General features: G+C 50.2%; 1 protein-coding gene across 1 annotated transcript; it reads left to right on the top strand.

Annotated features, from left to right (window-relative positions):
- The first annotated feature begins 15,103 nt into the window (after window positions 1-15,103).
- Window positions 15,104-24,494, top strand: LOC137311395 (protein phosphatase 1 regulatory subunit 3F-like). Its single transcript, XM_067978638.1, has 4 exons — window positions 15,104-16,079; window positions 18,519-18,568; window positions 21,054-21,115; window positions 22,861-24,494. Exons 1-4 carry the CDS (start codon window positions 15,226-15,228, stop codon window positions 24,325-24,327), a joined length of 2,433 nt encoding a protein of 810 aa, XP_067834739.1. The 5' UTR covers window positions 15,104-15,225; the 3' UTR covers window positions 24,328-24,494.
- The last annotated feature ends 1,567 nt before the right edge of the window (window positions 24,495-26,061 follow it).

Genomic DNA, 26,061 nt, shown 5'->3' with positions numbered 1-26,061 from the left:
TGGTGTTGTAAGATTCCTTACATTTGTACTTTGGGTGTTGATCTCGGCCTGTTCTTTGGATGTTGATCTAGGCCTGTACTTTGAGTGTTGATCTAGGCCTGTACTTTGAGTGTTGATCTAGGCCTGTACTTTTGGGTGTTGATCTAGGCCTATACTTTGGGTGTTGTCTAAACCTGTACTTTGGGTGTTGTTCTAAACCTGTACTTTGGGTGTTGTTCTAAACCTGTACTTTGGGTATTGATCTAGGCCTGTACTTTGGATGTTGGACTAGGCCTGTACTTTGGGTGTTGTTCTAAACCTGTACATTGGGTGTTAATCAAGGCCTGTACTTTGGGTATTGATCTAGGCCTGTGCATTGGGTGTGGATCTATGCCTGTGTTTTGGGTGTTGATCTAGGCCTGTACTTTGGGTGTTGATCAAGGCCTGTACTTTGGATGTTTATCTAGGCCTGTACTTTGGGTGTTGATCTAGGCCTGTACTTTGGGTGTTGGTCTAGGCCTGTATTTTTGGGTGTTGATCTAGGACTGTACTTTGGGTGTTGATCTAAGACTGTACTTTGTGTGTTGATCTCGGCCTGTACTTTCGGTGTTGATCTCGGCCTGTACTTTCGGTGTTGATCTAGGCCTGTACATTGGGTGTTGATCTAGGCCTGTACTGTGCGTATTGATCTAAGCCTGTACTTTGGGTGTTGTTCTAGGCCTGTACATTGGGTGTTAATCTAAGCCTGTACTTTGGGTGTTGATCTAAGCCTGCACTTGGGTGTTGAACTCGGCCTCTACTTTGGATGTTGATCTAGGCCTGTATTTTGGGTGTGGATCTAGGCTTGTATTTTGGGTGTTGATCTACGCCTGTACTTTGGATGTTGATCGAAGCCTGTACTTTGGGTATTTATCTAGGCCTGTACTTTGGGTGTTGATCTAGGCTTGTACTTTGGGTGTTGATCTCGGCCTGTATTTTGGGTGTTGATCTCGGCCTGTACTTTGGATGTTGATCTAGGCCTGTACTTTGGATGTTGATCTAAGCCTGTACTTTGGGTGTTGATCTAGGCTTGTACTTTGGGTGTTGATCTAAGCCTGTATTTTGGGTGTTGATCTCGGCCTGTACTTTGGGTGTTGATCTAGGCCTGTACTTTGGGTGTTGATCTAGGCCTGTACTTTGGGTGTTGATCTAGGCCTGTACTTCGGATGTTGATCTAAGCCTGTACTTTGGGTGTTGATCTAAGCCTTAACTTTGGGTGTTGATCTAGGCCTGTACTTTGGGTGTTGATCTAAGCCTGTACTTTGGATGTTGATCTAAGCCTGTATTTTGGGTGTTGATCTAGGCCTGTACTTTGGGTGTTGATCTCGGCCTATACTTTGGGTGTTGTCTAAACCTGTACTTTGGGTGTTGTTCTAAACCTGTACTTTGGGTGTTGTTCTAAACCTGTACGTTGGGTGTTGTTCTAAACCTGTACTTTGGGTATTGATCTAGGCCTGTACTTTGGATGTTGGACTAGGCCTGTACTTTGGGTGTTGTTCTAAACCTGTACATTGGGTGTTAATCAAGGCCTGTACTTTGGGTATTGATCTAGGCCTGTGCATTGGGTGTTGATCTATGCCTGTGTTTTGGGTGTTGATCTAGGCCTGTACTTTGGGTGTTGATCTAGGCCTGTACTTTGGGTGTTGGTCTAGGCCTGTATTTTTGGGTGTTGATCTAGGACTGTACTTTGGGTGTTGATCTAAGACTGTACTTTGTGTGTTGATCTCGGCCTGTACTTTCGGTGTTGATCTAGGCCCGTACATTGGGTGTTGATCTAGGCCTGTACTGTGCGTATTGATCTAAGCCTGTACTTTGGGTGTTGTTCTAGGCCTGTACATTGGGTGTTAATCTAGGCCTGTACTTTGGATGTTGTTCTAAACCTGTACTTTGAGTGTTGATCTAAGCCTGTACTTTGGGTGTTGATCTAAGCCTGCACTTGGGTGTTGAACTCGGCCTCTACTTTGGATGTTGATCTAGGCCTGTATTTTGGGTGTGGATCTAGGCTTGTATTTTGGGTGTTGATCTACGCCTGTACTTTGGATGTTGATCGAAGCCTGTACTTTGGGTATTTATCGAGGCCTGTATTTTGGATGTTAATTTCGGCCTGTATTTTGCGTGTTGATCTAAGCCTGTACTTTGGGTGTTGATCTAGGCTTGTACTTTGGGTGTTGATCTCGGCCTGTATTTTGGGTGTTGATCTCGGCCTGTACTTTGGATGTTGATCTAGGCCTGTACTTTGGATGTTGATCTAAGCCTGTACTTTGGGTGTTGATCTAGGCCTGTACTTTGGGTGTTGATCTAGGCCTGTACTTTGGGTGTTGATCTCGGCCTGTATTTTGGGTGTTGATCTCGGCCTGTACTTTGGGTGTTGATCTCGGCCTGTACTTCGGATGTTGATCTAAGCCTGTACTTTGGGTGTTGATCTAGGCCTGTACTTTGGGTGTTGATCTAGGCCTGTACTTTGGGTGTTGGTCTAAGCCTGTATTTTTGGGTGTTGATCTAGGCCTGTACTTTGGGTGTTGATCTAAGACTGTACTTTGTGTGTTGATCTAGGCCTGTACTTTGGGTGTTGATCTAGGCCTGTACATTGGGTGTTGATCTAGGCCTGTACTGTGAGTATTGATCTAGGCCTGTACATTGGGTGTTAATCTAGGCCTGTACTTTGGATGTTGTTCTAAACCTGTACTTTGAGTGTTGATCTAAGCCTGTACTTTGGGTGTTGATCTAAGCCTGCACTTGGGTGTTGATCTAAGCCTGTATTTTGGGTGTGGATCTAGGCTTGTATTTTGGGTGTTGATCTACGCCTGTACTTTGGATGTTGATCGAAGCCTGTACTTTGGGTGTTGATCTCGGCCTGTATTTTGGGTGTTGATCTCGGCCTGTACTTTGTGTGTTGATCTCGGCCTGTACTTTCGGTGTTGATCTAGGCCTGTACATTGGGTGTTGATCTAGGCCTATACTGTGCGTATTGATCTAAGCCTGTACTTTGGGTGTTGTTCTAGGCCTGTACATTGGGTGTTAATCTAGGCCTGTACTTTGGATGTTGTTCTAAACCTGTACTTTGAGTGTTGATCTAAGCCTGTACTTTGGGTGTTGATCTAAGCCTGCACTTGGGTGTTGAACTCGGCCTCTACTTTGGATGTTGATCTAGGCCTGTATTTTGGGTGTGGATCTAGGCTTGTATTTTGGGTGTTGATCTACGCCTGTACTTTGGATGTTGATCGAAGCCTGTACTTTGGGTATTTATCTAGGCCTGTACTTTGGGTGTTGATCTAGGCCTGTACTTTGAGTGTTGATCTAAGCCTGTACTTTGGGTGTTGATCTAAGCCTGCACTTGGGTGTTGAACTCGGCCTCTACTTTGGATGTTGATCTCGGCCTGTACTTTGGGTGTTGATCTAGGCTTGTACTTTGGGTGTTGATCTCGGCCTGTATTTTGGGTGTTGATCTCGGCCTGTACTTTGGATGTTGATCTAGGCCTGTACTTTGGATGTTGATCTAAGCCTGTACTTTGGGTGTTGATCTAGGCCTGTACTTTGGGTGTTGATCTAGGCCTGTACTTTGGGTGTTGATCCAGGCCTGTACTTCGGATGTTGATCTAAGCCTGTACTTTGGATGTTGATCTAGGCCTGTACTTTGGGTGTTGACCTAGGCCTGTACTTTGGGTGTTGATCTAAGCCTGTACTTTGGGTGTTGATCTCGGCCTGTACTTTGGATGTTGATCTAAGCCTGTACTTTGGGTGTTGATCTAGGCCTGTACTTTGGGTGTTGATCTAGGCCTGTACTTTGGGTGTTGATCTCGGCCTGTACTTCGGATGTTGATCTAAGCCTGTACTTTGGGTGTTGATCTAGGCCTGTACTTTGGGTGTTGATCTAGGCCTGTACTTTGGATGTTGATCTAAGCCTGTACTTTGGGTGTTGATCTAGGCCTGTACTTTGGGTGTTGATCTAGGCCTGTACTTTGGGTGTTGATCTCGGCCTGTACTTCGGATGTTGATCTAAGCCTGTACTTTGGGTGTTGATCTAGGCCTGTACTTTGGGTGTTGATCTAGGCCTGTACTTTGGGTGTTGGTCTAAGCCTGTATTTTTGGGTGTTGATCTAGGCCTGTACTTTGGGTGTTGATCTAAGACTGTACTTTGTGTGTTGATCTAGGCCTGTACTTTGGGTGTTGATCTAGGCCTGTACATTGGGTGTTGATCTAGGCCTGTACTGTGAGTATTGATCTAGGCCTGTACATTGGGTGTTAATCTAGGCCTGTACTTTGGATGTTGTTCTAAACCTGTACTTTGAGTGTTGATCTAAGCCTGTACTTTGGGTGTTGATCTAAGCCTGCACTTGGGTGTTGATCTAAGCCTGTATTTTGGGTGTGGATCTAGGCTTGTATTTTGGGTGTTGATCTACGCCTGTACTTTGGATGTTGATCGAAGCCTGTACTTTGGGTGTGGATCTAGGCTTGTATTTTGGGTGTTGATCTACGCCTGTACTTTGGATGTTGATCTAGGCCTGTACTTTGGATGTTGATCTAAGCCTGTATTTTGGGTGTGGATCTAGGCTTGTATTTTGGGTGTTGATCTACGCCTGTACTTTGGATGTTGATCTAGGCCTGTACTTTGGATGTTGATCTAAGCCTGTACTTTGGGTGTTGATCTAGGCCTGTACTTTGGGTGTTGATCTAGGCCTGTACTTTGGATGTTGATATAGGCCTGTACTTTGGGTGTTGATCTAGGCCTGTACTTTGGGTGTTGATCTAGGCCTGTACTTTGGGTGTTGATCTAGGCCTGTACTTTGGGTGTTGATCTAAGCCTGTACTTTGGGTGTTGATCTAGGCCTGTACTTTGGGTGTTGATCTAAGCCTGTACTTTGGATGTTGATCTAAGCCTGTATTTTGGGTGTTGTTCTAAGCCTGTACTTTGAGTGTTAAAACAGGCCTGTAGTTTGGGTGTTCATCTATGTCTGTATTTTGGGTGTTGATCTCGGCCTGTATTTTGGGTGTTGATCTCGGCCTGTACTTTGGGTGTTGATCTCGGCCTGTATTTTGGGTGTTGATCTCGGCCTGTACTTTGGGTGTTGATCTCGGCCTGTATTTTGGGTGTTGATCGCGGCCTGTACTTTGGGTGTTGATCTCGGCCTGTATTTTGGGTGTTGATCTCGGCCTGTACTTTGGGTGTTGATCTAAGCCTGTATTTTGGGTGTTGATCCAGGCCTGTGTTTTGGTTGTTGATCTAGGCCTGTGCTTTGGGTTTTGATCTAGACCTGTACTTTGGATGTTGATCCAGGCCTGTGTTTTGGTTGTTGATCTAGGCCTGTATTTTGGGTGTTGATCTAGGCCTGCACTTTGGATGTTGATCCAGGCCTGTGTTTTGGTTGTTGATCTAGGCCTGTACTTTGGGTGTTGATCTGAGCCTGTATTTTGGGTGTTGATCTAAGCCTATACTTTGGGGGTTGATCTAAGCCTGTGCTTTGGGTGTTGATCAAGGCCTGTACTTTGGGTGTTGATCTAAGCCTGTGCTTTGGGTGTTGATCTAGGCCTGTACTTTGGTTGTTGAACTAGGCCTGTATTTTGGGTGTTGAACTAGGCCTGTATTTTGGATGTTGATCTAGGCCTGTACTTTGGGATTTGATCTAGGCCTGTACTTTGGATGTTGATCTAGGCCTGTACTTTGGGTGTTGATCTAGGCCTGTACTTTGGGTGTTGATCTAGGCCTGTACTTTGGGTGTTGATCTAGGCCTGTACTTTGGGTGTTGATCTAGGCCTGTTCTTTGGGTGTTGATCTAGGCCTGTACTTTGGGTGTTGATCTAGGCCTGTACTTTGGATGTTGATCTAGGCCTGTACTTTGGATGTTGATCTCGGCCTGTACTTTGGGTGTTGATCTAGGCCTGTACTTTGGGTGTTGATCTAGGCCTGTACTTTGGGTGTTGATCTCGGCCTGTACTTTGGATGTTGATCTAAGCCTGTACTTTGGGTGTTGATCTAGGCCTGTACTTTGGGTGTTGATCTAGGCCTGTACTTTGGGTGTTGATCTCGGCCTGTACTTCGGATGTTGATCTAAGCCTGTACTTTGGGTGTTGATCTAGGCCTGTACTTTGGGTGTTGATCTAGGCCTGTACTTTGGGTGTTGGTCTAAGACTGTACTTTGTGTGTTGATCTAGGCCTGTACTTTGGGTGTTGATCGAGGCCTGTACATTGGGTGTTGATCTAGGCCTGTACTTTGGGTGTTGATCTAAGACTGTACTTTGTGTGTTGATCTAGGCCTGTACATTGGGTGTTGATCTGGGCCTGTACTGTGAGTATTGATCTAGGCCTGTACATTGGGTGTTAATCTAGGTCTGTACTTTGGATGTTGTTCTAAACCTGTACTTTGAGTGTTGATCTAAGCCTGTACTTTGGGTGTTGATCTAAGCCTGCACTTGGGTGTTGATCTAAGCCTGTATTTTGGGTGTGGATCTAGGCTTGTATTTTGGGTGTTGATCTACGCCTGTACTTTGGATGTTGATCTAAGCCCGTACTTGGATGTTGATCCAGGCCTGTATTTTGGATGTGGATCTAGGTTTGTATTTTGGGTGTTGATCTACGCCTGTACTTTGGATGTTGATCTAGGCCTGTACTTTGGATGTTGATCTAGGCTTGTATTTTGGGTGTTGATCTACGCCTGTACTTTGGATGTTGATCTAGGCCTGTACTTTGGATGTTGATCTAAGCCTGTACTTTGGGTGTTGATCTAGGCCTGTACTTTGGGTGTTGATCTAGGCCTGTACTTTGGATGTTGATATAGGCCTGTACTTTGGGTGTTGATCTAGGCCTGTACTTTGGGTGTTGATCTAGGCCTGTACTTTGGGTGTTGATCCAGGCCTGTACTTTGGGTGTTGATCTAAGCCTGTACTTTGGGTGTTGATCTAGGCCTGTACTTTGGGTGTTGATCTAAGCCTGTACTTTGGATGTTGATCTAAGCCTGTATTTTGGGTGTTGTTCTAAGCCTGTACTTTGAGTGTTAAAACAGGCCTGTAGTTTGGGTGTTCATCTATGTCTGTATTTTGGGTGTTGATCTCGGCCTGTATTTTGGGTGTTGATCTCGGCCTGTACTTTGGGTGTTGATCTCGGCCTGTACTTTGGGTGTTGATCTAGGCCTGTACTTTGGGTGTTGATCTAGGCCTGTACTTTGGGTGTTGATCTAGGCCTGTACTTTGGGTGTTGATCTAGGCCTGTACTTTGGATGTTGATCTAGGCCTGCACTTTGGATGTTGATCTCGGCCTGTACTTTGGGTGTTGATCTAGGCCTGTACTTTGGGTGTTGATCTAGGCCTGTACTTTGGGTGTTGATCTCGGCCTGTACTTCGGATGTTGATCTAAGCCTGTACTTTGGATGTTGATCTAAGCCTGTACTCTGGGTGTTGATCTAGGCCTGTACTTTGGGTGTTGATCTCGGCCTGTACTTTGGGTGTTGATCTCGGCCTGTACTTCGGATGTTGATCTGAGCCTGTACTTTGGGTGTTGATCTAAGCCTGTACTTTGGATGTTGATCTAAGCCTGTATTTTGGGTGTTGTTCTAAGCCTGTACTTTGGGTGTTGATCGAGGCCTGTACTTTGGGTGTTGATCTAAGCCTGTACTTTGGGTGTTAAAACAGGCCTGTAGTTTGGGTGTTCATCTATGTCTGTTTTTTGGGTGTTGATCTAGGCCTGTATTTTGGGTGTTGATCTAGGCCTGTATTTTGGGTGTTGATCTAGGCCTGTACTTTTGGTGTTGATCTCGGCCTGTACTTTGGGTGTTGATCTCGGCCTGTATTTTGGGTGTTGATCTCGGCCTGTACTTTGGGTGTTGATCTAAGCCTGTATTTTGGGTGTTGATCCAGGCCTGTGTTTTGGTTGTTGATCTAGGCCTGTGCTTTGGGTTTTGATCTCGACCTGTACTTTGGATGTTGATCCAGGCCTGTGTTTTGGTTGTTGATCTCGGCCTGTATTTTGGGTGTTGATCTAGGCCTGTACTTTGGATGTTGATCCAGGCCTGTGTTTTGGTTGTTGATCTAGGCCTGTACTTTGGGTGTTGATCTGAGCCTGTATTTTGGGTGTTGATCTAAGCCTATACTTTGGGGGTTGATCTAAGCCTGTATTTTGGGTGTTGATCTCGGCCTGTATTTTGGGTGTTGGTCTCGGCCTGTACTTTGGGTGTTGATCTAGGCCTGTATTTTGGGTGTTGATCTCGGCCTGTACTTTGGGTGTTGATCTCGGCCTGTACTTTGGGTGTTAATCTAGGCCTGTACTTTGGGTGTTGATCTCGGCCTGTATTTCCCTCTATCTTTTGGCCACTGAAAACAAGTTCAGTTTTACGAGTATCTCCTCACAACTTTGAATTTACAGATTAAAACACTGCTGGTTGCTCTTGGAACTGTTTGAACGGTGATTATTTACTCAGAGCTTGATTTGGAGGGGTTGCCGGATTGGGAGCCAGTCTCGGTCGGCCAGTACAGGGTGCGATGGTTGAACGGGACTCGGTGCGAGTTCGGATACAGAGGCCAGCAGAGTTTTGGATTAGCTGAAGTTTACGGGGTAGAGGACGGGGGTCAGGACAGGAGAGCACTGGAATAATGGACCCTGAAGGTGACACACAGACGGATGAGGCTGAGACAGAGACGGACGATACTGTGAAGAATGGGAGATTGATCAGATTTACAGAGCGCCCTGCTCCTTGTGCCACTGCGGTGACATTGGCAGTTAGCTGCAGACGGGGACATCGTGACTGAAAATTAGATGACAGATACAATCACTGTGCCCAACAGGCCCTTGGGGCCTACAAACTCAGAGAGGTATTGACATCGACACCGTGGCCTTCGTACAAAGGCACTTCAGTCAGTCAGGTACAAACAGGGAGAAGATTTGAGGCAGGGTGGGACTGCGATCTGAGCACTCACATTGGCGGGAGGGTCGGTAACCAGAGGGCACAGATTTCAGATCATCGGCAAAAGGAAGCAAACGAGAGATGGGGAGATGGGGAAAGAGCAGGGGAGCGGGACCAATTGGATAACTCTTTCAAAGAGCCAGCACAGGCACGATGGGCCGAATGTCCTCCTCCTGGGTTGTGAGATTCTGTGAAATCTCGGCCTCTCTTAATGAGCCCTCAAAGTAATTCCCAACCTTTCTGTTGTTTTTTGAATGATGATCAGTCAGAAACTTGTAATTCAGACCCAGACTGAGAGATGATGGAGGAACTCGAGAACAGTCCCAGAGAATCCGAAAACCAACTTAAGCTTAGAGTCTGAAACTTTAACCCAACCTGGAGGGCACATCTCAAATATCAGTCCTTAGTCACCATCACAAACAGGCTTCCTCAAGAAACTCAGGCCCACGGTGCAGGTCACCGGGGGAAGGGCCGAGGCCCCACTGTGCAGGTCACCAGGGGAAGGGCCGAGGCCCCACGGTGCAGGACACCAGAGGAAGGGCTGAGGCCCCACGGTGCAGGGACACCAGGGGAAGGGCCGAGGCCCCACGGCGCAGGACACCAGGGGAAGGGCCGAGGCCCCGCGGTGCAGGACACCAGGGGAAGGGCCTAGGTCCCACGGTGCAGGGACACCGGGGGAAGGGCCGAGGCCCCACGGTGCAGGGACACCGGGGGAAGGGCCGAGGCCCCACGGTGCAGGACACCAGGGGAAGGGCCGAGGCCCCACGGTGCAGGGACACCAGGGGAAGGGCCGAGGCCCCACGGTGCAGGACACCAGGAGAAGGGCCGAGGCCCCACGGTGCAGGGACACCAGGGGAAGGGCCGAGGCCCCACGGTGCAGGGACACCAGGGGAAGGGCCGAGGCCCCACGGTGCAGGACCCCAGGGGAAGGGCCGAGGCCCCACGGTGCAGGACCCCGGGGGATGGGCCGAGGCCCCACGGTGCAGGGACACCAGGGGAAGGGCCGAGGCCCCACGGTGCAGGGACACCAGGGGAAGGGCCGAGGCCCCACGGCGCAGGGACACCAGGCGAAGGGCCGAGGTCCCACGGTGCAGGGACACCAGGGGAAGGGCCGAGGCCCCACGGTGCAGGGACACCAGGGGAAGGGCCGAGGCCCCACGGCGCAGGGCACCAGGGGAAGGGCCGAGGCCCCACGGCGCAGGGACACCAGGGGAAGGGCCGAGGCCCCACGGCGCAGGGACACCAGGGGAAGGGCCGAGGCCCCACGGCGCAGGGACACCAGGGGAAGGGCCGAGGCCCCACGGCGCAGGGACACCAGGGGAAGGGCCGAGGCCCCACGGCGCAGGGACACCAGGGGAAGGGCCGAGGCCCCACGGTGCAGGGACACCAGGCGAAGGGCCGAGGTCCCACGGTGCAGGGACACCGTGGGATGGGCCGAGGTCCCACGGTGCAGGGACACCAGGGGAAGGGCCGAGGCCCCACGGTGCAGGACACCAGGAGAAGGGCCAAGGTCCCACGGTGCAGGGACACCAGGGGATGGGCCGAGTTTCACACTGCGGACCTCAATGTGAGGGGAACCGTCATTGAACAAACTCATAAATCAGTGAGTTATCAGGACACGGAGCTCCATGTGGGGAACTTTCTCCAACCAATTCGAGGATCGAGATCGCCACCTTGGGGACTGAACATAATATTGCAGGTTTGAACCACACTGCAGGAATTTCGTGGCAGTCGTTAGCAGTAGTGACACAGTATCACCAAACCCGACTAAACCTGATCGCCCGGGAAAACCTTCAAAGTGGCAGAATGTCTCAGCTCGCTCAGTCTCACATGCTGTCCCAAACCCTTCCCAATCCATTTCCTTATACACAACTACTGCTCCTTGTGCCTGTGCTCACCATCGTCAACTACTGCTCCTTGTGCCTGTGCTCACCATCGTCAACTACTGCTCCTTGTGCCTGTGCTCACCATCGTCAACTACTGCTCCTTGTGCCTGTGCTCACCATCGTCAACTACTGCTCCTTGTGCCTGTGCTCACCATCGTCAACTACGGCTCCTTGTGCCTGTGCTCACCATCGTCAACTACTGCTCCTTGTGCCTGTGCTCACCATCGTCAACTACTGCTCCTTGTGCCTGTGCTCACCATCGTCAACTACTGCTCCTTGTGCCTGTGCTCACCATCGTCAACTATGGCTCCTTGTGCCTGTGCTCACCATCGTCAACTACTGCTCCTTGTGCCTGTGCTCACCATCGTCAGCTACGGCTCCTTGTGCCTGTGCTCACCATCGTCAACTACTGCTCCTTGTGCCTGTGCTCACCATCGTCAACTACGGCTCCTTGTGCCTGTGCTCACCATCGTCAACTACTGCTCCTTGTGCCTGTGCTCACCATCGTCAGCTACTGCTCCTTGTGCCTGTGCTCACCATCGTCAGCTACGGCTCCTTGTGCCTGTGCTCACCATCGTCAACTATGGCTCCTTGTGCCTGTGCTCACCATCGTCAGCTACTGCTCCTTGTGCCTGTGCTCACCATCGTCAACTACGGCTCCTTGTGCCTGTGCTCACCATCGTCAACTACTGCTCCTTGTGCCTGTGCTCACCATCGTCAGCTACGGCTCCTTGTGCCTGTGCTCACCATCGTCAGCTACGGCTCCTTGTGCCTGTGCTCACCATCGTCAACTACTGCTCCTTGTGCCTGTGCTCACCATCGTCAACTACGGCTCCTTGTGCCAGTGGGATATGTGGATTGTGATTTGCAGACTGGGATATGTGGATTGTGATTTGAGGACTGGGAAATGTGGATTGTGATTTGTGGACTGGGATCTGTGGATTGTGATTTGTGGACTGGGATATGTGGATTGTGATTTGTGGACTGGGATATGTGGATTGTGATTTGTGGACTGGGATATGTGGATTGTGATTTGTGGACTGGGATCTGTGGACTGTGATTTGTGGACTGGGATTTGTGGACTGGGATCTGTGGATTGTGATTTGTGGACTGGGATATGTGGATTGTGATTTGTGGACTGTGATTTGTGGACTGGGATATGTGGATTGTGATTTGTGGACTGGGATATGTGGATTGTGATTTGTGGACTGTGATTTGTGGACTGGGATATGTGGATTGTGATTTGAGGACTGGGATATGTGGATTGTGATTTGTGGACTGGGATATGTGGATTGTGATTTGAGGACTGGGATATGTGGATTGTGATTTGCGGACTGGGATATGTGGATTGTGATTTGTGGACTGGGATATGTGGATTGTGATTTGTGGACTGGGATATGTGGATTGTGATTTGTGGACTGGGATCTGTGGACTGTGATTTGTGGACTGGGATATGTGGACTGGGATTTGTGGACTGGGATATGTGGATTGTGATTTGAGGACTGGGATTTGTGGACTGGGATATGTGGATTGTGATTTGTGGACTGGGATATGTGGATTGTGATTTGTGGACTGTGATTTGTGGACTGGGATATGTGGATTGTGATTTGTGGACTGTGATTTGTGGACTGGGATATGTGGATTGTGATTTGTGGACTGGGATATGTGGATTGTGATTTGAGGACTGGGATATGTGGATTGTGATTTGTGGACTGGGATATGTGGATTGTGATTTGTGGACTGGGATATGTGGATTGTGATTTGAGGACTGGGATATGTGGATTGTGATTTGTGGACTGGGATCTGTGGACTGTGATTTGTGGACTGGGATCTGTGGATTGTGATTTGTGGACTGGGATATGTGGATTGTGATTTGTGGACTGGGATATGTGGATTGTGATTTGAGGACTGGGATTTGTGGACTGGGATCTGTGGATTGTGATTTGTGGACTGGGATATGTGGATTGTGATTTGTGGACTGGGATATGTGGATTGTGATTTGAGGACTGGGATATGTGGATTGTGATTTGTGGACTGGGATATGTGGATTGTGATTTGTGGACTGGGATATGTGGATTGTGATTTGCGGACTGGGATATGTGGATTGTGATTTGTGGACTGGGATATGTGGACTGGGATATGTGGATTGTGATTTGTGGACTGGGAAATGTGGATTGTGATTTGAGGACTGGGATATGTGGATTGTGATTTGTGGACTGGGATATGTGGATTGTGATTTGTGGACTGTGATTTGTGGACTGGGAAATGTGGACTGGGATATGTGGATTGTGATTTGTGGACTGGGAAATGTGGACTGGGATATGTGGATTGTGATTTGTGGACTGGGATATGTGGACTGGGATATGTGGATTGTGATTTGTGGACTGGGAAATGTGGATTGTGATTTGAGGACTGGGATATGTGGATTGTGATTTGTGGACTGGGATATGTGGATTGTGATTTGTGGACTGTGATTTGTGGACTGGGAAATGTGGACTGGGATATGTGGATTGTGATTTGTGGACTGGGAAATGTGGACTGGGATCTGTGGATTGTGATTTGTGGACTGGGATATGTGGATTGTGATTTGAGGACTGGGATTTGTGGACTGGGATCTGTGGATTGTGATTTGTGGACTGGGATATGTGGATTGTGATTTGTGGACTGGGATATGTGGATTGTGATTTGAGGACTGGGATATGTGGATTGTGATTTGTGGACTGGGATATGTGGATTGTGATTTGTGGACTGGGATATGTGGATTGTGATTTGCGGACTGGGATATGTGGATTGTGATTTGTGGACTGGGATATGTGGACTGGGATATGTGGATTGTGATTTGTGGACTGGGAAATGTGGATTGTGATTTGAGGACTGGGATATGTGGATTGTGATTTGTGGACTGGGATATGTGGATTGTGATTTGTGGACTGTGATTTGTGGACTGGGAAATGTGGACTGGGATATGTGGATTGTGATTTGTGGACTGGGAAATGTGGACTGGGATATGTGGATTGTGATTTGTGGACTGGGATATGTGGACTGGGATATGTGGATTGTGATTTGTGGACTGGGAAATGTGGATTGTGATTTGAGGACTGGGATATGTGGATTGTGATTTGTGGACTGGGATTTGTGGATTGTGATTTGTGGACTGTGATTTGTGGACTGGGAAATGTGGACTGTGATTTGTGGACTGTGATTTGTGGACTGGGAAATGTGGACTGGGATATGTGGATTGTGATTTGTGGACTGGGAAATGTGGACTGGGATCTGTGGATTGTGATTTGTGGACTGGGATATGTGGATTGTGATTTGTGGACTGGGAAATGTGGACTGGGATATGTGGATTGTGATTTGTGGACTGGGATATGTGGATTGTGATTTGTGGACTGTGATTTGTGGACTGGGAAATGTGGACTGGGATATGTGGATTGTGATTTGTGGACTGGGAAATGTGGACTGGGATCTGTGGATTGTGATTTGTGGACTGGGATCTGTGGACTGTGATTTGAGGACTGGGATATGTGGATTGTGATTTGTGGACTGGGAAATGTGGACTGTGATTTGAGGACTGGGATATGTGGACTGTGATTTGTGGACTGGGAAATGTGGATTGTGATTTGAGGACTGGGATATGTGGATTGTGATTTGTGGACTGGGATTTGTGGATTGTGATTTGTGGACTGTGATTTGTGGACTGGGAAATGTGGACTGTGATTTGTGGACTGTGATTTGTGGACTGGGAAATGTGGACTGGGATATGTGGATTGTGATTTGTGGACTGGGAAATGTGGACTGGGATCTGTGGATTGTGATTTGTGGACTGGGATATGTGGATTGTGATTTGTGGACTGGGAAATGTGGACTGGGATATGTGGATTGTGATTTGTGGACTGGGATATGTGGATTGTGATTTGTGGACTGTGATTTGTGGACTGGGAAATGTGGACTGGGATATGTGGATTGTGATTTGTGGACTGGGAAATGTGGACTGGGATCTGTGGATTGTGATTTGTGGACTGGGATCTGTGGACTGTGATTTGAGGACTGGGATATGTGGATTGTGATTTGTGGACTGGGAAATGTGGACTGTGATTTGAGGACTGGGATATGTGGACTGTGATTTGAGGACTGGTTTCTGGGACTCTGACTGTCCATCTCTCTCTCGCACAGATACCTTCTTCATCCGAGGCCGGCTTGTTCCTCTCTGGATGTGGGGCACAGGCTGAGATCTTTGCTTTCCTTCCATCCTCTGCCTGCTTGCAGCCGGGGAGAGAGGGGAGAGAAGGGGAGAGAAGGACGGGGAGAGAGGGGAGAGAAGGACGGGGAGAGGGGGGAGAGAGGGGAGAGAGGACGGGGAGAGAGGACGGGGAGAGAGAGGACGGGGACGGGGTCGGACTGAGCTGAGCTGAGCTGGAGCCGCAGTGATGAGCGGCTCGGGTCTGCGCGATCAGGCGGTGCCGACTTACCTGCAGGTCCCGGGGGTTGAGAATGAAGGGACGGCCGGTCGTGCTGCCCTGGAGGAGGAGGAGGAGGAGGAAGAGGAAGAGGACTGTGCCTACAAGGTGCACCTGATCCCCAGGTCATCGCCTACCCCCAGGAAGAAGGCAGCTGGCCATGAGGAGGAGGAGGGAGAGGAGGGAGAGGGAGAGGAGCCCTCTCTCACTCGCAAAGTCTCATTCGCTGACACTTGCGGCTTGGACCTGATGCAGGTCAGATACTTCGACCAGTTCGATTTCCCCGAGTCCCCAGAGCCCATGGAGCTGGACGTCCAAGAGGACAAGTCCCAGTCTCCCTTCTATGTCTTCCCAGCCTTTATCCTGCCAGCCTCCCAGCCCCAGTTACTGGACCGAGTCCAAGTGCAGAAAGTGCAGTTGGAGTCCATCCAACCAGTGGAAGGAGATCCCCTCTCCATCCAAGGACTGATCCGAGTCCTAAACGTGTCCTTCCAGAAGTCCGTCTACGTCAGGGCGACCCTGGACAACTGGACGTCCTACTACGACTACCCGGCCGACCACGTCCACAGCTCACCCGATGGCCGCACTGACCAGTTCAGCTTCTGCCTCTCCTTCGTGGCCCCCTTCGCCTGCGACGGAGCCCGCCTCGAGTTCGTGGTGCGTTACGAGACTCCCGCCGGTGTTTACTGGGCCAACAATGGCGGCAAGAACTATTCGGTGGTCTGCAAAGTGAAGGAGCAGCAAGCCGCCAGCCCGAAGGTCTTTCAGGTTGCCGACACAGAGGTTAAACGTCTCAAGAGTTGTCTGAAGGCCGTGACCAACAGGTAGGGGACTCACCGTTACCGTGGGTTAATGCTGGGACCGAGGGGGGGGAGGGAGGGTTCCAGTGATAAAGGACCACGCCACCATAAATCTCAGTGAAAGAATGGCCGCACATCCCATAATGCCCACATCTGCTGCTCCATTACCTCACCGCAATAGAAATCTAGGGAGAATCTGAGTAATACCCGAGGGCAGTCCCACCCCCTCCCGCACCCCCTCGCCCTCCCCCTCCCCCGCCCCCCTCGTTGACCAACGCTCAGTTTTAGTTACGATATCTTCTTAAAAGTTTAACATTTTGAACTTGCTCCAATCAGGCACAGGTGTTTCAAGGTTGAGATGCAGTGCCCTGGAGCGAGACGCAATGTTTTTTATCAACACTTCACTGAACTGTCGGCAACGACCCAGTAATAACTGTAATAAAAAATTCATTCTCAGGATGTGGGCGTCGCTGGCGAGGCCGGCATTTATTGCCCATCCCTAATTGCCCTTGAGAAGGTGGTGGTGAGCCGCCTTCTTGAACCGCTGCAGTCCGTGTGGTGAAGGTTCTCCCACAGTGCTGTTAGGGAGGGAGTTCCAGGATTTTGACCCAGCAACGATGAAGGAACGGCGATATATTTCCAAGTCGGGATGGTGTGTGACTTGGAGGGGAATGTGCAGGTGGTGTTGTTCCCATGTGCCTGCTGCCCTTGTCCTTCTAGGTGGTAGAGGTCGCGGGTTTGGGAGGTGCTGTCGAAGAAGCCTTGGCGAGTTGCTGCAGTGCATCCTGTAGATGGCAGAAAGTCTTTGGGGAATCAGGAGGTGAGTCACTCGCCGCAGAATACCCAGCCTCTGACCTGCTCTTATAGCCATGGTATTTATATGGCTGGTCCAGTTAAGTTTCTGGTCAATGGTGACCCCCAGGATGTTGATGGTGGGGGATTCGGCGATGGTAATGCCGTTGAATGTCAAGGGGAGGTGGTTAGACTCTCTCTTGTTGGAGATGGTCATTGCCTGGCACTTGTCTGGCGCGAATGTTAATTGCTGCTTATGAGTCCAAGCCTGGATGTTGTCCAGGTCTTGCTGCATGCGGGCTCGGACTGCTTCATTATCTGAGGGGTTGCGAATGGAACTGAACACTGTGCAATCATCAGCGAACATCCCCATTTCTGACCTTATGATGGAGGGAAGGTCATTGATGAAGCAGCTGAAGATGGTTGGGCCTAGGACACTGCCCTGAGGAACTCCTGCAGCAATGCCCTGGGGCTGAGATGATTGGCCTCCAACAACCACTACCATCTTCCTTTGTGCTAGGTATGACTCCAGACACTGGAGAGTTTTCCCCCTGATTCCCATTGACTTCAATTTTACTAGGGCTCCTTGGTGCCACACTCGGTCAAATGCTGCCTTGATGTCAAGGGCAGTCACTCTCACCTCACCTCTGGAATTCAGCTCTTTTGTCCATGTTTGGACCAAGGCTGTAATGAGGTCTGGAGCCGAGTGGTCCTGGCGGAACCCAAACTGAGCATCGGTGAGCAGGTTATTGGTGAGTAAGTGCCGCTTGATAGCACTGTCGACGACACCTTCCATCACTTTGCTGATGATTGAGAGTAGACTGATGGGGCGGTAATTGGCCGGATTGGATTTGTCCTGCTTTTTGTGGACAGGACATACCTGGGCAATTTTCCACATTGTCGGGTAGATGCCAGTGTTGTAGCTGTACTGGAACAGCTTGGCTCGAGGCGCAGCTAGTTCTGGAGCACAAGTCTTCAGCACTACAGCCGAGATGTTGTCGGGGCCCATAGCCTTTGCTGTATCCAGTGCACTCAGCCGTTTCTTGATAGCACGTGGAGTGAATCGAATTGGCCGAAGACTGGCTTCTGTGATGGTGGGGATATCGGGAGGAGGCTGAGATGGATCATCCACTCGGCACTTCTGGCTGAAGATGGTTGCAAACGCTTCAGCCTTGTCTTTTGCACTCACGTACTGGACTCCGCCATCATTGAGGATGGGGATGTTTGCAGAGCCTCCTCCTCCCGTTAGTTGTTTAATTGTCCACCACCATTCACGACTGGATGTGGCAGGACTGCAGAGCTTTGATCTGATCCATTGGTTGTGGAATCACTTAGCTCTGTCTATAGCATGTTGCTTCCGCTGTTTAGCATGCATGTCGTCCTGAGTTGTAGCTTCACCAGGTTGGTACCTCATTTTTAGGTACGCCTGGTGCTGCTCCTGGCATGCTCTTCTACACTCCTCATTGAACCAGGGTTGATCCCCTGGCTTGTTGGTAATGGTAGAGTGAGGAATATGCCGGGCCATGAGGTTACAGATTGTGGGCTGTCTGGACTCACTCACGAGAGCGTGGGCACTGATTGGGTGTTAGGTGTGTACAGTGAGGATGTTTGGTGGGATTTACCTGGTCTGCACACGCTCTGTGTTTATGATCTCTGTCTAATGTATTGTAGGTGCGATGAGCAGGACCGTGACATGGAGGGACGTGACTGGGAGAGAAACGGTACGGACACTGCTTCTCCAAACTGGGGCTCTGAGTGTGGGGCGGTGTCAGGGGGGAGGTGGCCTCTGTCTGGGGACAACCCAGCACATGTCATGGTGCGAATCCTCAGACTGTGTGACCACGCTGAACACTGCATCACACGGGGACACGCAGCACGGGGACACATCACACGGGGACACGCCGCACGGGGACACACTGTACGGGGACACACTGTACGGGGACACGCCGCACGGGGACACATGACACGGGGACACGCCGCACGGGGACATGCCGCACGGGGACACGCGACACGGGGACACGCCGCACGGGGACACGCCGCACGGGGACACGGGGACACGCCGCACAGGGACACGCCGCACGGGGACATGGGGACACGCCGCACGGGGACACACTGTACGGGGACACACTGTACGGGGACACGCCGCACGGGGACACATGACACGGGGACACGCCGCACGGGGACATGCCGCACGGGGACACGCGACACGGGGACACGCCGCACGGGGACACGCCGCACGGGGACATGCCGCACGGGGACACGCCGCACGGGGACACGCCGCACGGGGACACCAAAACCCTGTAAATTTTTCCCCTTCAAGTATTTATCCAATTCCCTTTTGAAAGTTATTATTGAATCTGCTTCCACCGCCCTTTCAGGCAGTGAATTCCAGATCAGAACAACTCGCCGCGTAAAAAACATTTTCCTCATCTCCCCCTCTGGTTCTTTCACCAATCACCTTAAATCTGTGTCCTCTGGTTACTGACCCTCCTGCCACTGGAAACAGTTTCTCCTTATTTACTCTATCAAAACCCCTCCTGATTTTGAACACCTCGATTAAATCTCCCCTTAACCTTCTCTGGAGAACAACCCCAGCTTCTCCAGTCTCTCCATATTACTGAAGTCCCTCATCCCTGGAATCATTCTAGTAAATCTCTTCTGCATCCTCTCTATGGTCTTCACATCTTTCCTAAAGTGCGGTGCCCAGAACTGGACACAATACTCCAGTTGTGGCCGAACCAGTGTTTTATAAAGATTCATCATGACTTCCTTACTTTTGTACTCTATGCCTCTATTAATAAAGCCCAGGATCCCGTTTGCTTTTTAAACAGTCTTCTCAACCTGTCCTGCCACCTTCAATGATTTGTGTACATACACCCCCAGGTCTCTCTGTTCCTGCACCCCCTGTAAAATTGTACCCTTTAGTTTGTGTTGCCTCTCCTCATTCTTCCTACCAAAATGAATCACTTCACACTTCTCTGCATTAAATTCCATCGGCCATGTGTCTGCCCATTTCACCAGTCTGTCTGTGTCCTCCTGAAGTCTGTTCCTATCCTCCTCACTGTTTACTACATTTGCGAGTTTCGTGTCATCTACAAACTTTGAAATTATACCCTCTATACCCAAGTCCAGGTCATTAATATATATCAAAAAGAGCAGTGGTCCTAATACTGACCCCTGGGGAACACCACTGTAAACTTCCCCCAGTCTGAAAAACAACCGTTCACCACTACTCTCTGCTTTCTGTCCTTTAACCAATTTTGTATCCGCACTGTCCCTTTAATCCCATGGCCTTTAATTTTGCTAGTCTATTATGTGGCACTTTATCAAATGCCTTTTCAAAGTCCATATACACAACATCAACCGCACTCCCCTCAGCGACCCTCTCCGTTACTCCCTCCACCCTCCGTTACTCCCTCGACCCTCTCCGTTACTCCCTCCACCCTCTCCGTTACTCCCTCGACCCTCTCCGTTACTCCCTCCACCCTCTCCGTTACTCCCTCCACCCTCTCCGTTACTCCCTCGACCCTCTCCGTTACTCCCTCCACCCTCCGTTACTCCCTCCACCCTCTCCGTTACTCCCTCCACCCTCTCCGTTACTCCCTCCACCCTCTCCGTTACTCCCTCCACCCTCTCCGTTACTCCCTCCACCCTCTCCGTTACTCCCTCCACCCTCTCCGTTACTCCCTCCACCCTCTCCGTTACTCCCTCCACCCTCTCCGTTACTCCCTCCACCCTCTCCGTTACTCCCTCGACCCTCTCCGTTACTCCCTCCACCCTCTCCGTTACTCCCTCCACCCTCTCCGTTACTCCCTCGACCCTCTCCGTTACTCCCTCCACCCTCTCCGTTACTCCCTCCACCCTCTCCGTTACTCCCTCCACCCTCTCCGTTACTCCCTCCACCCTCTCCGTTACTCCCTCCGCCCTCTCCGTTACTCCCTCGACCCTCTCCGTTACTCCCTCCACCCTCTCCGTTACTCCCTCGACTTTTCCAAGTGCCAATTAATTTTGTCCCAGATTATTATCTGTAAAAGTTTCCCAGGTGACACATCGCACGATGACACTCCGCCCCCTCCCCCTCCCCTCCTTCCCCCTCCCCCCTCCCTCCCTACCCCCCCTCCCTCCACCCTCCTCCCTCCCCGTCCCCCCCGGTAACACACAGGACCCACCCGAAGCTTCTCATTTAATATTTTCCTGTGTCCTCAGACTGGACCAATGAGGTTGACGTCAGGACCAGCCTCACTCGCCCGGATGATTGGAGCATGCAGGTAAGGGTGTAAGGTCAGATGTCGGATGTCAGAGGTGGCCAGCCGGCTGAGGCTTCCGTCTAGCCGGTGCGGTTCTCACGGCTCGCCGTGGGGGAAAGCTGACCCACATCTTTTTAAAATTCATTCCCAAACTGCGGTGGTCGGATTGGAACTCACGTTCTCTGGATTGTTGGTCCAGGCCTCTCAATTACTGATCCAGTAACATAATCACTAACAGTCGTATCCATGACTGGCTGATGGCATTTAACGTTGATAAATGGAGCATTATGCGTGTGGGGTGGGCTAATTCCAAGCACTGGTATACCATGCTGGGCTCTGAATTAAAGTCTGTGAAGAGGGAACGAGACCTGGGTGTTACAGTGCATGAATCTCGAAAGGCCCACAATCAGTGTCGAGAGGCTATAGCAAAAGCAAATGGGGTATTGGGATGTTTAGCTCGGATGATACAAAATTGGATTGACGGCAGAAGACAGAGGGTGGTTGTAGAGGGTTGTTTTTCAAACTGGAGGCCTGTGACCAGCGGTGTGCCTCAGGGATCGGTGCTGGGTCCGCTGTTATTTGTTATTTATATTAATGATTTGGATGAGAATTTAGGAGGCATGGTTAGTAAGTTTGCAGATGACACCAAGATTGGTGGCATTGTGGACAGTGAAGAAGGTTATCTAGGATTGCAACGGGATCTTGATAAATTGGGCCAGTGGGCCGATGAATGGCAGATGGAGTTTAATTTAGATAAATGTGAGGTGATGCATTTTGGTAGATCGAATCGGGCCAGGACCTACTCCGTTAATGGTAGGGAGTTGGGGAGAGTTATAGAACAAAGAGATCTAGGAGTACAGGTTCATAGCTCCTTGAAAGTGGAGTCACAGGTGGATAGGGTGGTGAAGAAGGCATTCAGCATGCTTGGTTTCATTGGTCAGAACATTGAATACAGGAGTTGGGATGTCTTGTTGAAGTTGTACAGGGCATTGGTGAGGCCACACTTGGAATACTGTGTACAGTTCTGGTCACCCTATTATAGAAAGGATATTATTAAACTAGAAAGAGTGCAGAAAAGATTTACTAGGATGCTACCGGGACTTGATGGTTTGACTTATAGGGAGAGGTTAGACAGACTGGGACTTTTTTCCCTGGAGAGTAGGAGGTTAAGGGGTGATCTTATAGAAGTCTATAAAATAATGAGGGGCATAGATAAGGTAGATAGTCAAAATCTTTTCCCAAAGGTAGGGGAGTCTATAACGAGGGGGCATAGATTTAAGGTGAGAGGGGAGAGATACAAAAGGGTCCAGAGGGGCAATTTTTTCACTCAAAGGGTGGTGAGTGTCTGGAACGAGCTGCCAGAGGCAGTAGTAGAGGCAGGTACAATTTTGTCTTTTAAAAAGCATTTGGACAGTTACATGGGTAAGATGGGTATAGAGGGATATGGGCCAAGTGCAGGAAATTGGGACTAGCTTAGTGGTATAAACTGGGCGACATGGACATGTTGGGCCGAAGGGCCTGTTTCCATGTTGTAACTTCTATGATTCTATGACTCTATCTATGATCCAATAGTGTGCTTGTACAAGACCTTGGTTAGGTCCCATCGATAATACTGTGTCCAGTTCTGGTCCCTTCACATGGTGGGAGATTTCGATGGGGTGCTTGCAGGCACTGCACATTTAAAGGGGTCGGCCCCTTGGTCCCGATCAGTTCAGGCTTTGATCCCCACTGCCGTCATGTTCAAATGGCTCTCATTGTCCCCGCAGGTCCCCAGGATGCAGGTAACTGTTCTTTCGACGCCGACCAGCTCCGAAGGGCCCATTTCCACTCTCACACATCAAACGCGGGCAGCTCTGGAGAACCACATGCGCCAGAATGAGTTTCTCCCCATCGAAGAGGCTCACGGGCCTGCTGCTCGACTGCAGGACGACTCAACGGAGCGGCTGACAGCACCGGGGTCCGAGTGCGATCCGGGGCACAGCGCAGAAGAACCTGCGGCCATCTCCTCGCTCAGCTCCCGAGAGCAAGAGGGACATGAACACGCAGCCCCAGATCTCCTGGAAGGTGGGGAAGAAATCAAAATGGACCTGAGTGAACAGAGTGCCGCGGTGGAGTGGGATATTGAGGTCAACAGAGCGATTTTGACAGAAGAGGTGTCTCTCCCAACTGGATCCCAACTGGCCAAAGCTGGAGACATTTCACTGCAATCGGAAGTCCTTCCAACAACAGAAGGAGAGTCCAGGATCGAGGGGGACTCAGAGCCAATCGCTGAAGGAATTTCTGACACAGGAACAAGCCAAACCGGCCTATCAGATATGGGTCTGCATGGTGCAGAAAGTGGGCCACGGGTGGACAATCTGAACCACCAAAATGAGGCCAATCATGAGACGTTGGGAAGGGTGGACTGGGAAGAGACTGGAGCCTCCCCTCACGTTACTGTGGAGACACCTGGTGACTTCCAGGGGGGAAAAAGTGCCAAACTGTATCTTGCACCCAGTCTCCATGCTGTGGGATCCTATCACGGAGAGTCTAGCACGGAGGCAGGACATGACTCACTGTCACAGACTGAGGCAGGGACGCAGTTATCTGCAAACCTCTGGACAATTACATCAACCAAAGAACCACTCTCAATGACCGGGGAGGAAAACCCTCTGGAAGGGGCAGCAGGTTCAGGCTACCGGCTGGACGAAATGGGCTGTATACAAAGACTTTCAGTCAACTCCAGTGCCTCATCCCCTGAAAGGGAAACGAATGAGGTTTCCTCTAACCCGGCCTTAATGGAGACAGAGCAACAGGGTCAGAGGGAGCTGCCATCAACCAGTGTTAGAATGGTCACAACAGCATCCTCGTCCTGCTCGGAGACTGAAGACATCGTCAAGGCCGCAGGCGCAGTCAACAACGAACTATTTGGTAGTGTTGGCAGTCAGGATAAGATACAGGAAGCACAATCACCCCACGCTACACCTTTACAACCCCCGTTCGCTGGCTGGGCCGAGAGGGAAGCGGTAGGGGCCTGTACGGACACAACAGGGCCTGTGACTATCCCAGCAAACCCACTCGCTGTCCTTAGGCCCAGGGATCAGCCTGACTTGGAATCTTTGGCAATGCTGAAGGAAGCAGTGATATTGGCCTCAAAGTTCATCCAACTCCTTGTCTTCCTTCTGGTGCTTGTCAATGACTCTGATGTCCTGCCATGGTGCACATTGTATCTGGTCTCAGCGCTCTTGCTATAGAGGGGTGTTAGACTGTTCATTGCTCTTTGACTGTAGCACACTGGGTTAGGGACTCCTCTGTTGGACCCTCACTGCCTGCTGACAGGAGGGCCTCATATCTAGTTTGGTCTCACTTTGTACATTGTTTTAGGGCCTCTGGCCATCTCCATGAATCAGTTACCCATTTAGTTTGTCTGTCTCTTTCCTTTTGTAACTTCCTGTGCCTCCTAACCTAGCGTCTTGGGAAGACAAGTGTCTACTCCTTTATCCAAGTCATTAATTAATGTGGTGAGAAACTGAGGTCCCAGAGGGAACACCACTTGTCACATCCCATCAATCCGAGGACAAACCCTTCATCCCCAATCCGAGAACAAACCCTTCATCCCATCAATCCGAGAACAAACCCTTCATCCCCAATCCGAGGATAAACCCTTCATCCCCAATCCGAGAACAAACCCTTCATCCCCAATCCGAGGACAAACCCTTCATCCCCAATCCAAGAACAAACCCTTCATCCCCAATCCAAGAACAAACCCTTCATCCCCAATCCGAGAACAAACCCTTCATCCCCAATCCAAGAACAAACCCTTCATCCCCAATCCGAGAACAAACCCTTCATCCCCAATCCGAGAACAAACCCTTCATCCCCAATCCGAGAACAAACCCTTCATCCCCAATCCGAGAACAAACCCTTCATCCCCAATCCGAGGACAAACCCTTCATCCCCAATCCAAGAACAAACCCTTCATCCCATCAATCCGAGGACAAACCCTTCATCCCCAATCCGAGAACAAACCCTTCATCCCATCAATCCGAGGACAAACCCTTCATCCCCAATCCGAGAACAAACCCTTCATCCCCAATCCGAGAACAAACCCTTCATCCCCAATCCGAGAACAAACCCTTCATCCCCAATCCAAGGACAAACCCTTCATCCCCAATCCAAGAACAAACCCTTCATCCCCAATCCGAGAACAAACCCTTCATCCCCAATCCGAGAACAAACCCTTCATCCCCAATCCGAGGACAAACCCTTCATCCCCAATCCGAGAACAAACCCTTCATCCCATCAATCCAAGGACAAACCCTTCATCCCCAATCCGAGGACAAACCCTTCATCCCCAATCCGAGAACAAACCCTTCATCCCCAATCCGAGGACAAACCCTTCATCCCCAATCCGAGAACAAACCCTTCATCCCCAATCCGAGAACAAACCCTTCATCCCCAATCCGAGAACAAACCCTTCATCCCATCAATCCGAGAACAAACCCTTCATCCCCAATCCGAGAACAAACCCTTCATCCCCAATCCGAGAACAAACCCTTCATCCCCAATCCGAGAACAAACCCTTCATCCCCAATCCGAGAACAAACCCTTCATCCCCAATCCGAGGACAAACCCTTCATCCCCAATCCGAGAACAAACCCTTCATCCCCAATCCGAGAACAAACCCTTCATCCCCAATCCGAGAACAAACCCTTCATCCCCAATCCGAGAACAAACCCTTCATCCCCAATCCGAGAACAAACCCTTCATCCCATCAATCCGAGAACAAACCCTTCATCCCCAATCCGAGGACAAACCCTTCATCCCCAATCCGAGGACAAACCCTTCATCCCCAATCCGAGAACAAACCCTTCATCCCCAATCCGAGAACAAACCCTTCATCCCCAATCCGAGGACAAACCCTTCATCCCCAATCCGAGAACAAACCCTTCATCCCATCAATCCGAGAACAAACCCTTCATCCCCAA

The sequence above is a fragment of the Heptranchias perlo genome, unplaced genomic scaffold (assembly GCF_035084215.1).
Source record: "Heptranchias perlo isolate sHepPer1 unplaced genomic scaffold, sHepPer1.hap1 HAP1_SCAFFOLD_333, whole genome shotgun sequence".
Lineage (NCBI taxonomy): Eukaryota > Metazoa > Chordata > Chondrichthyes > Hexanchiformes > Hexanchidae > Heptranchias > Heptranchias perlo.
The sequence above is the reverse complement of the archived record's forward strand: the minus strand, read 5'-3'. Positions and strand labels throughout refer to the sequence as shown.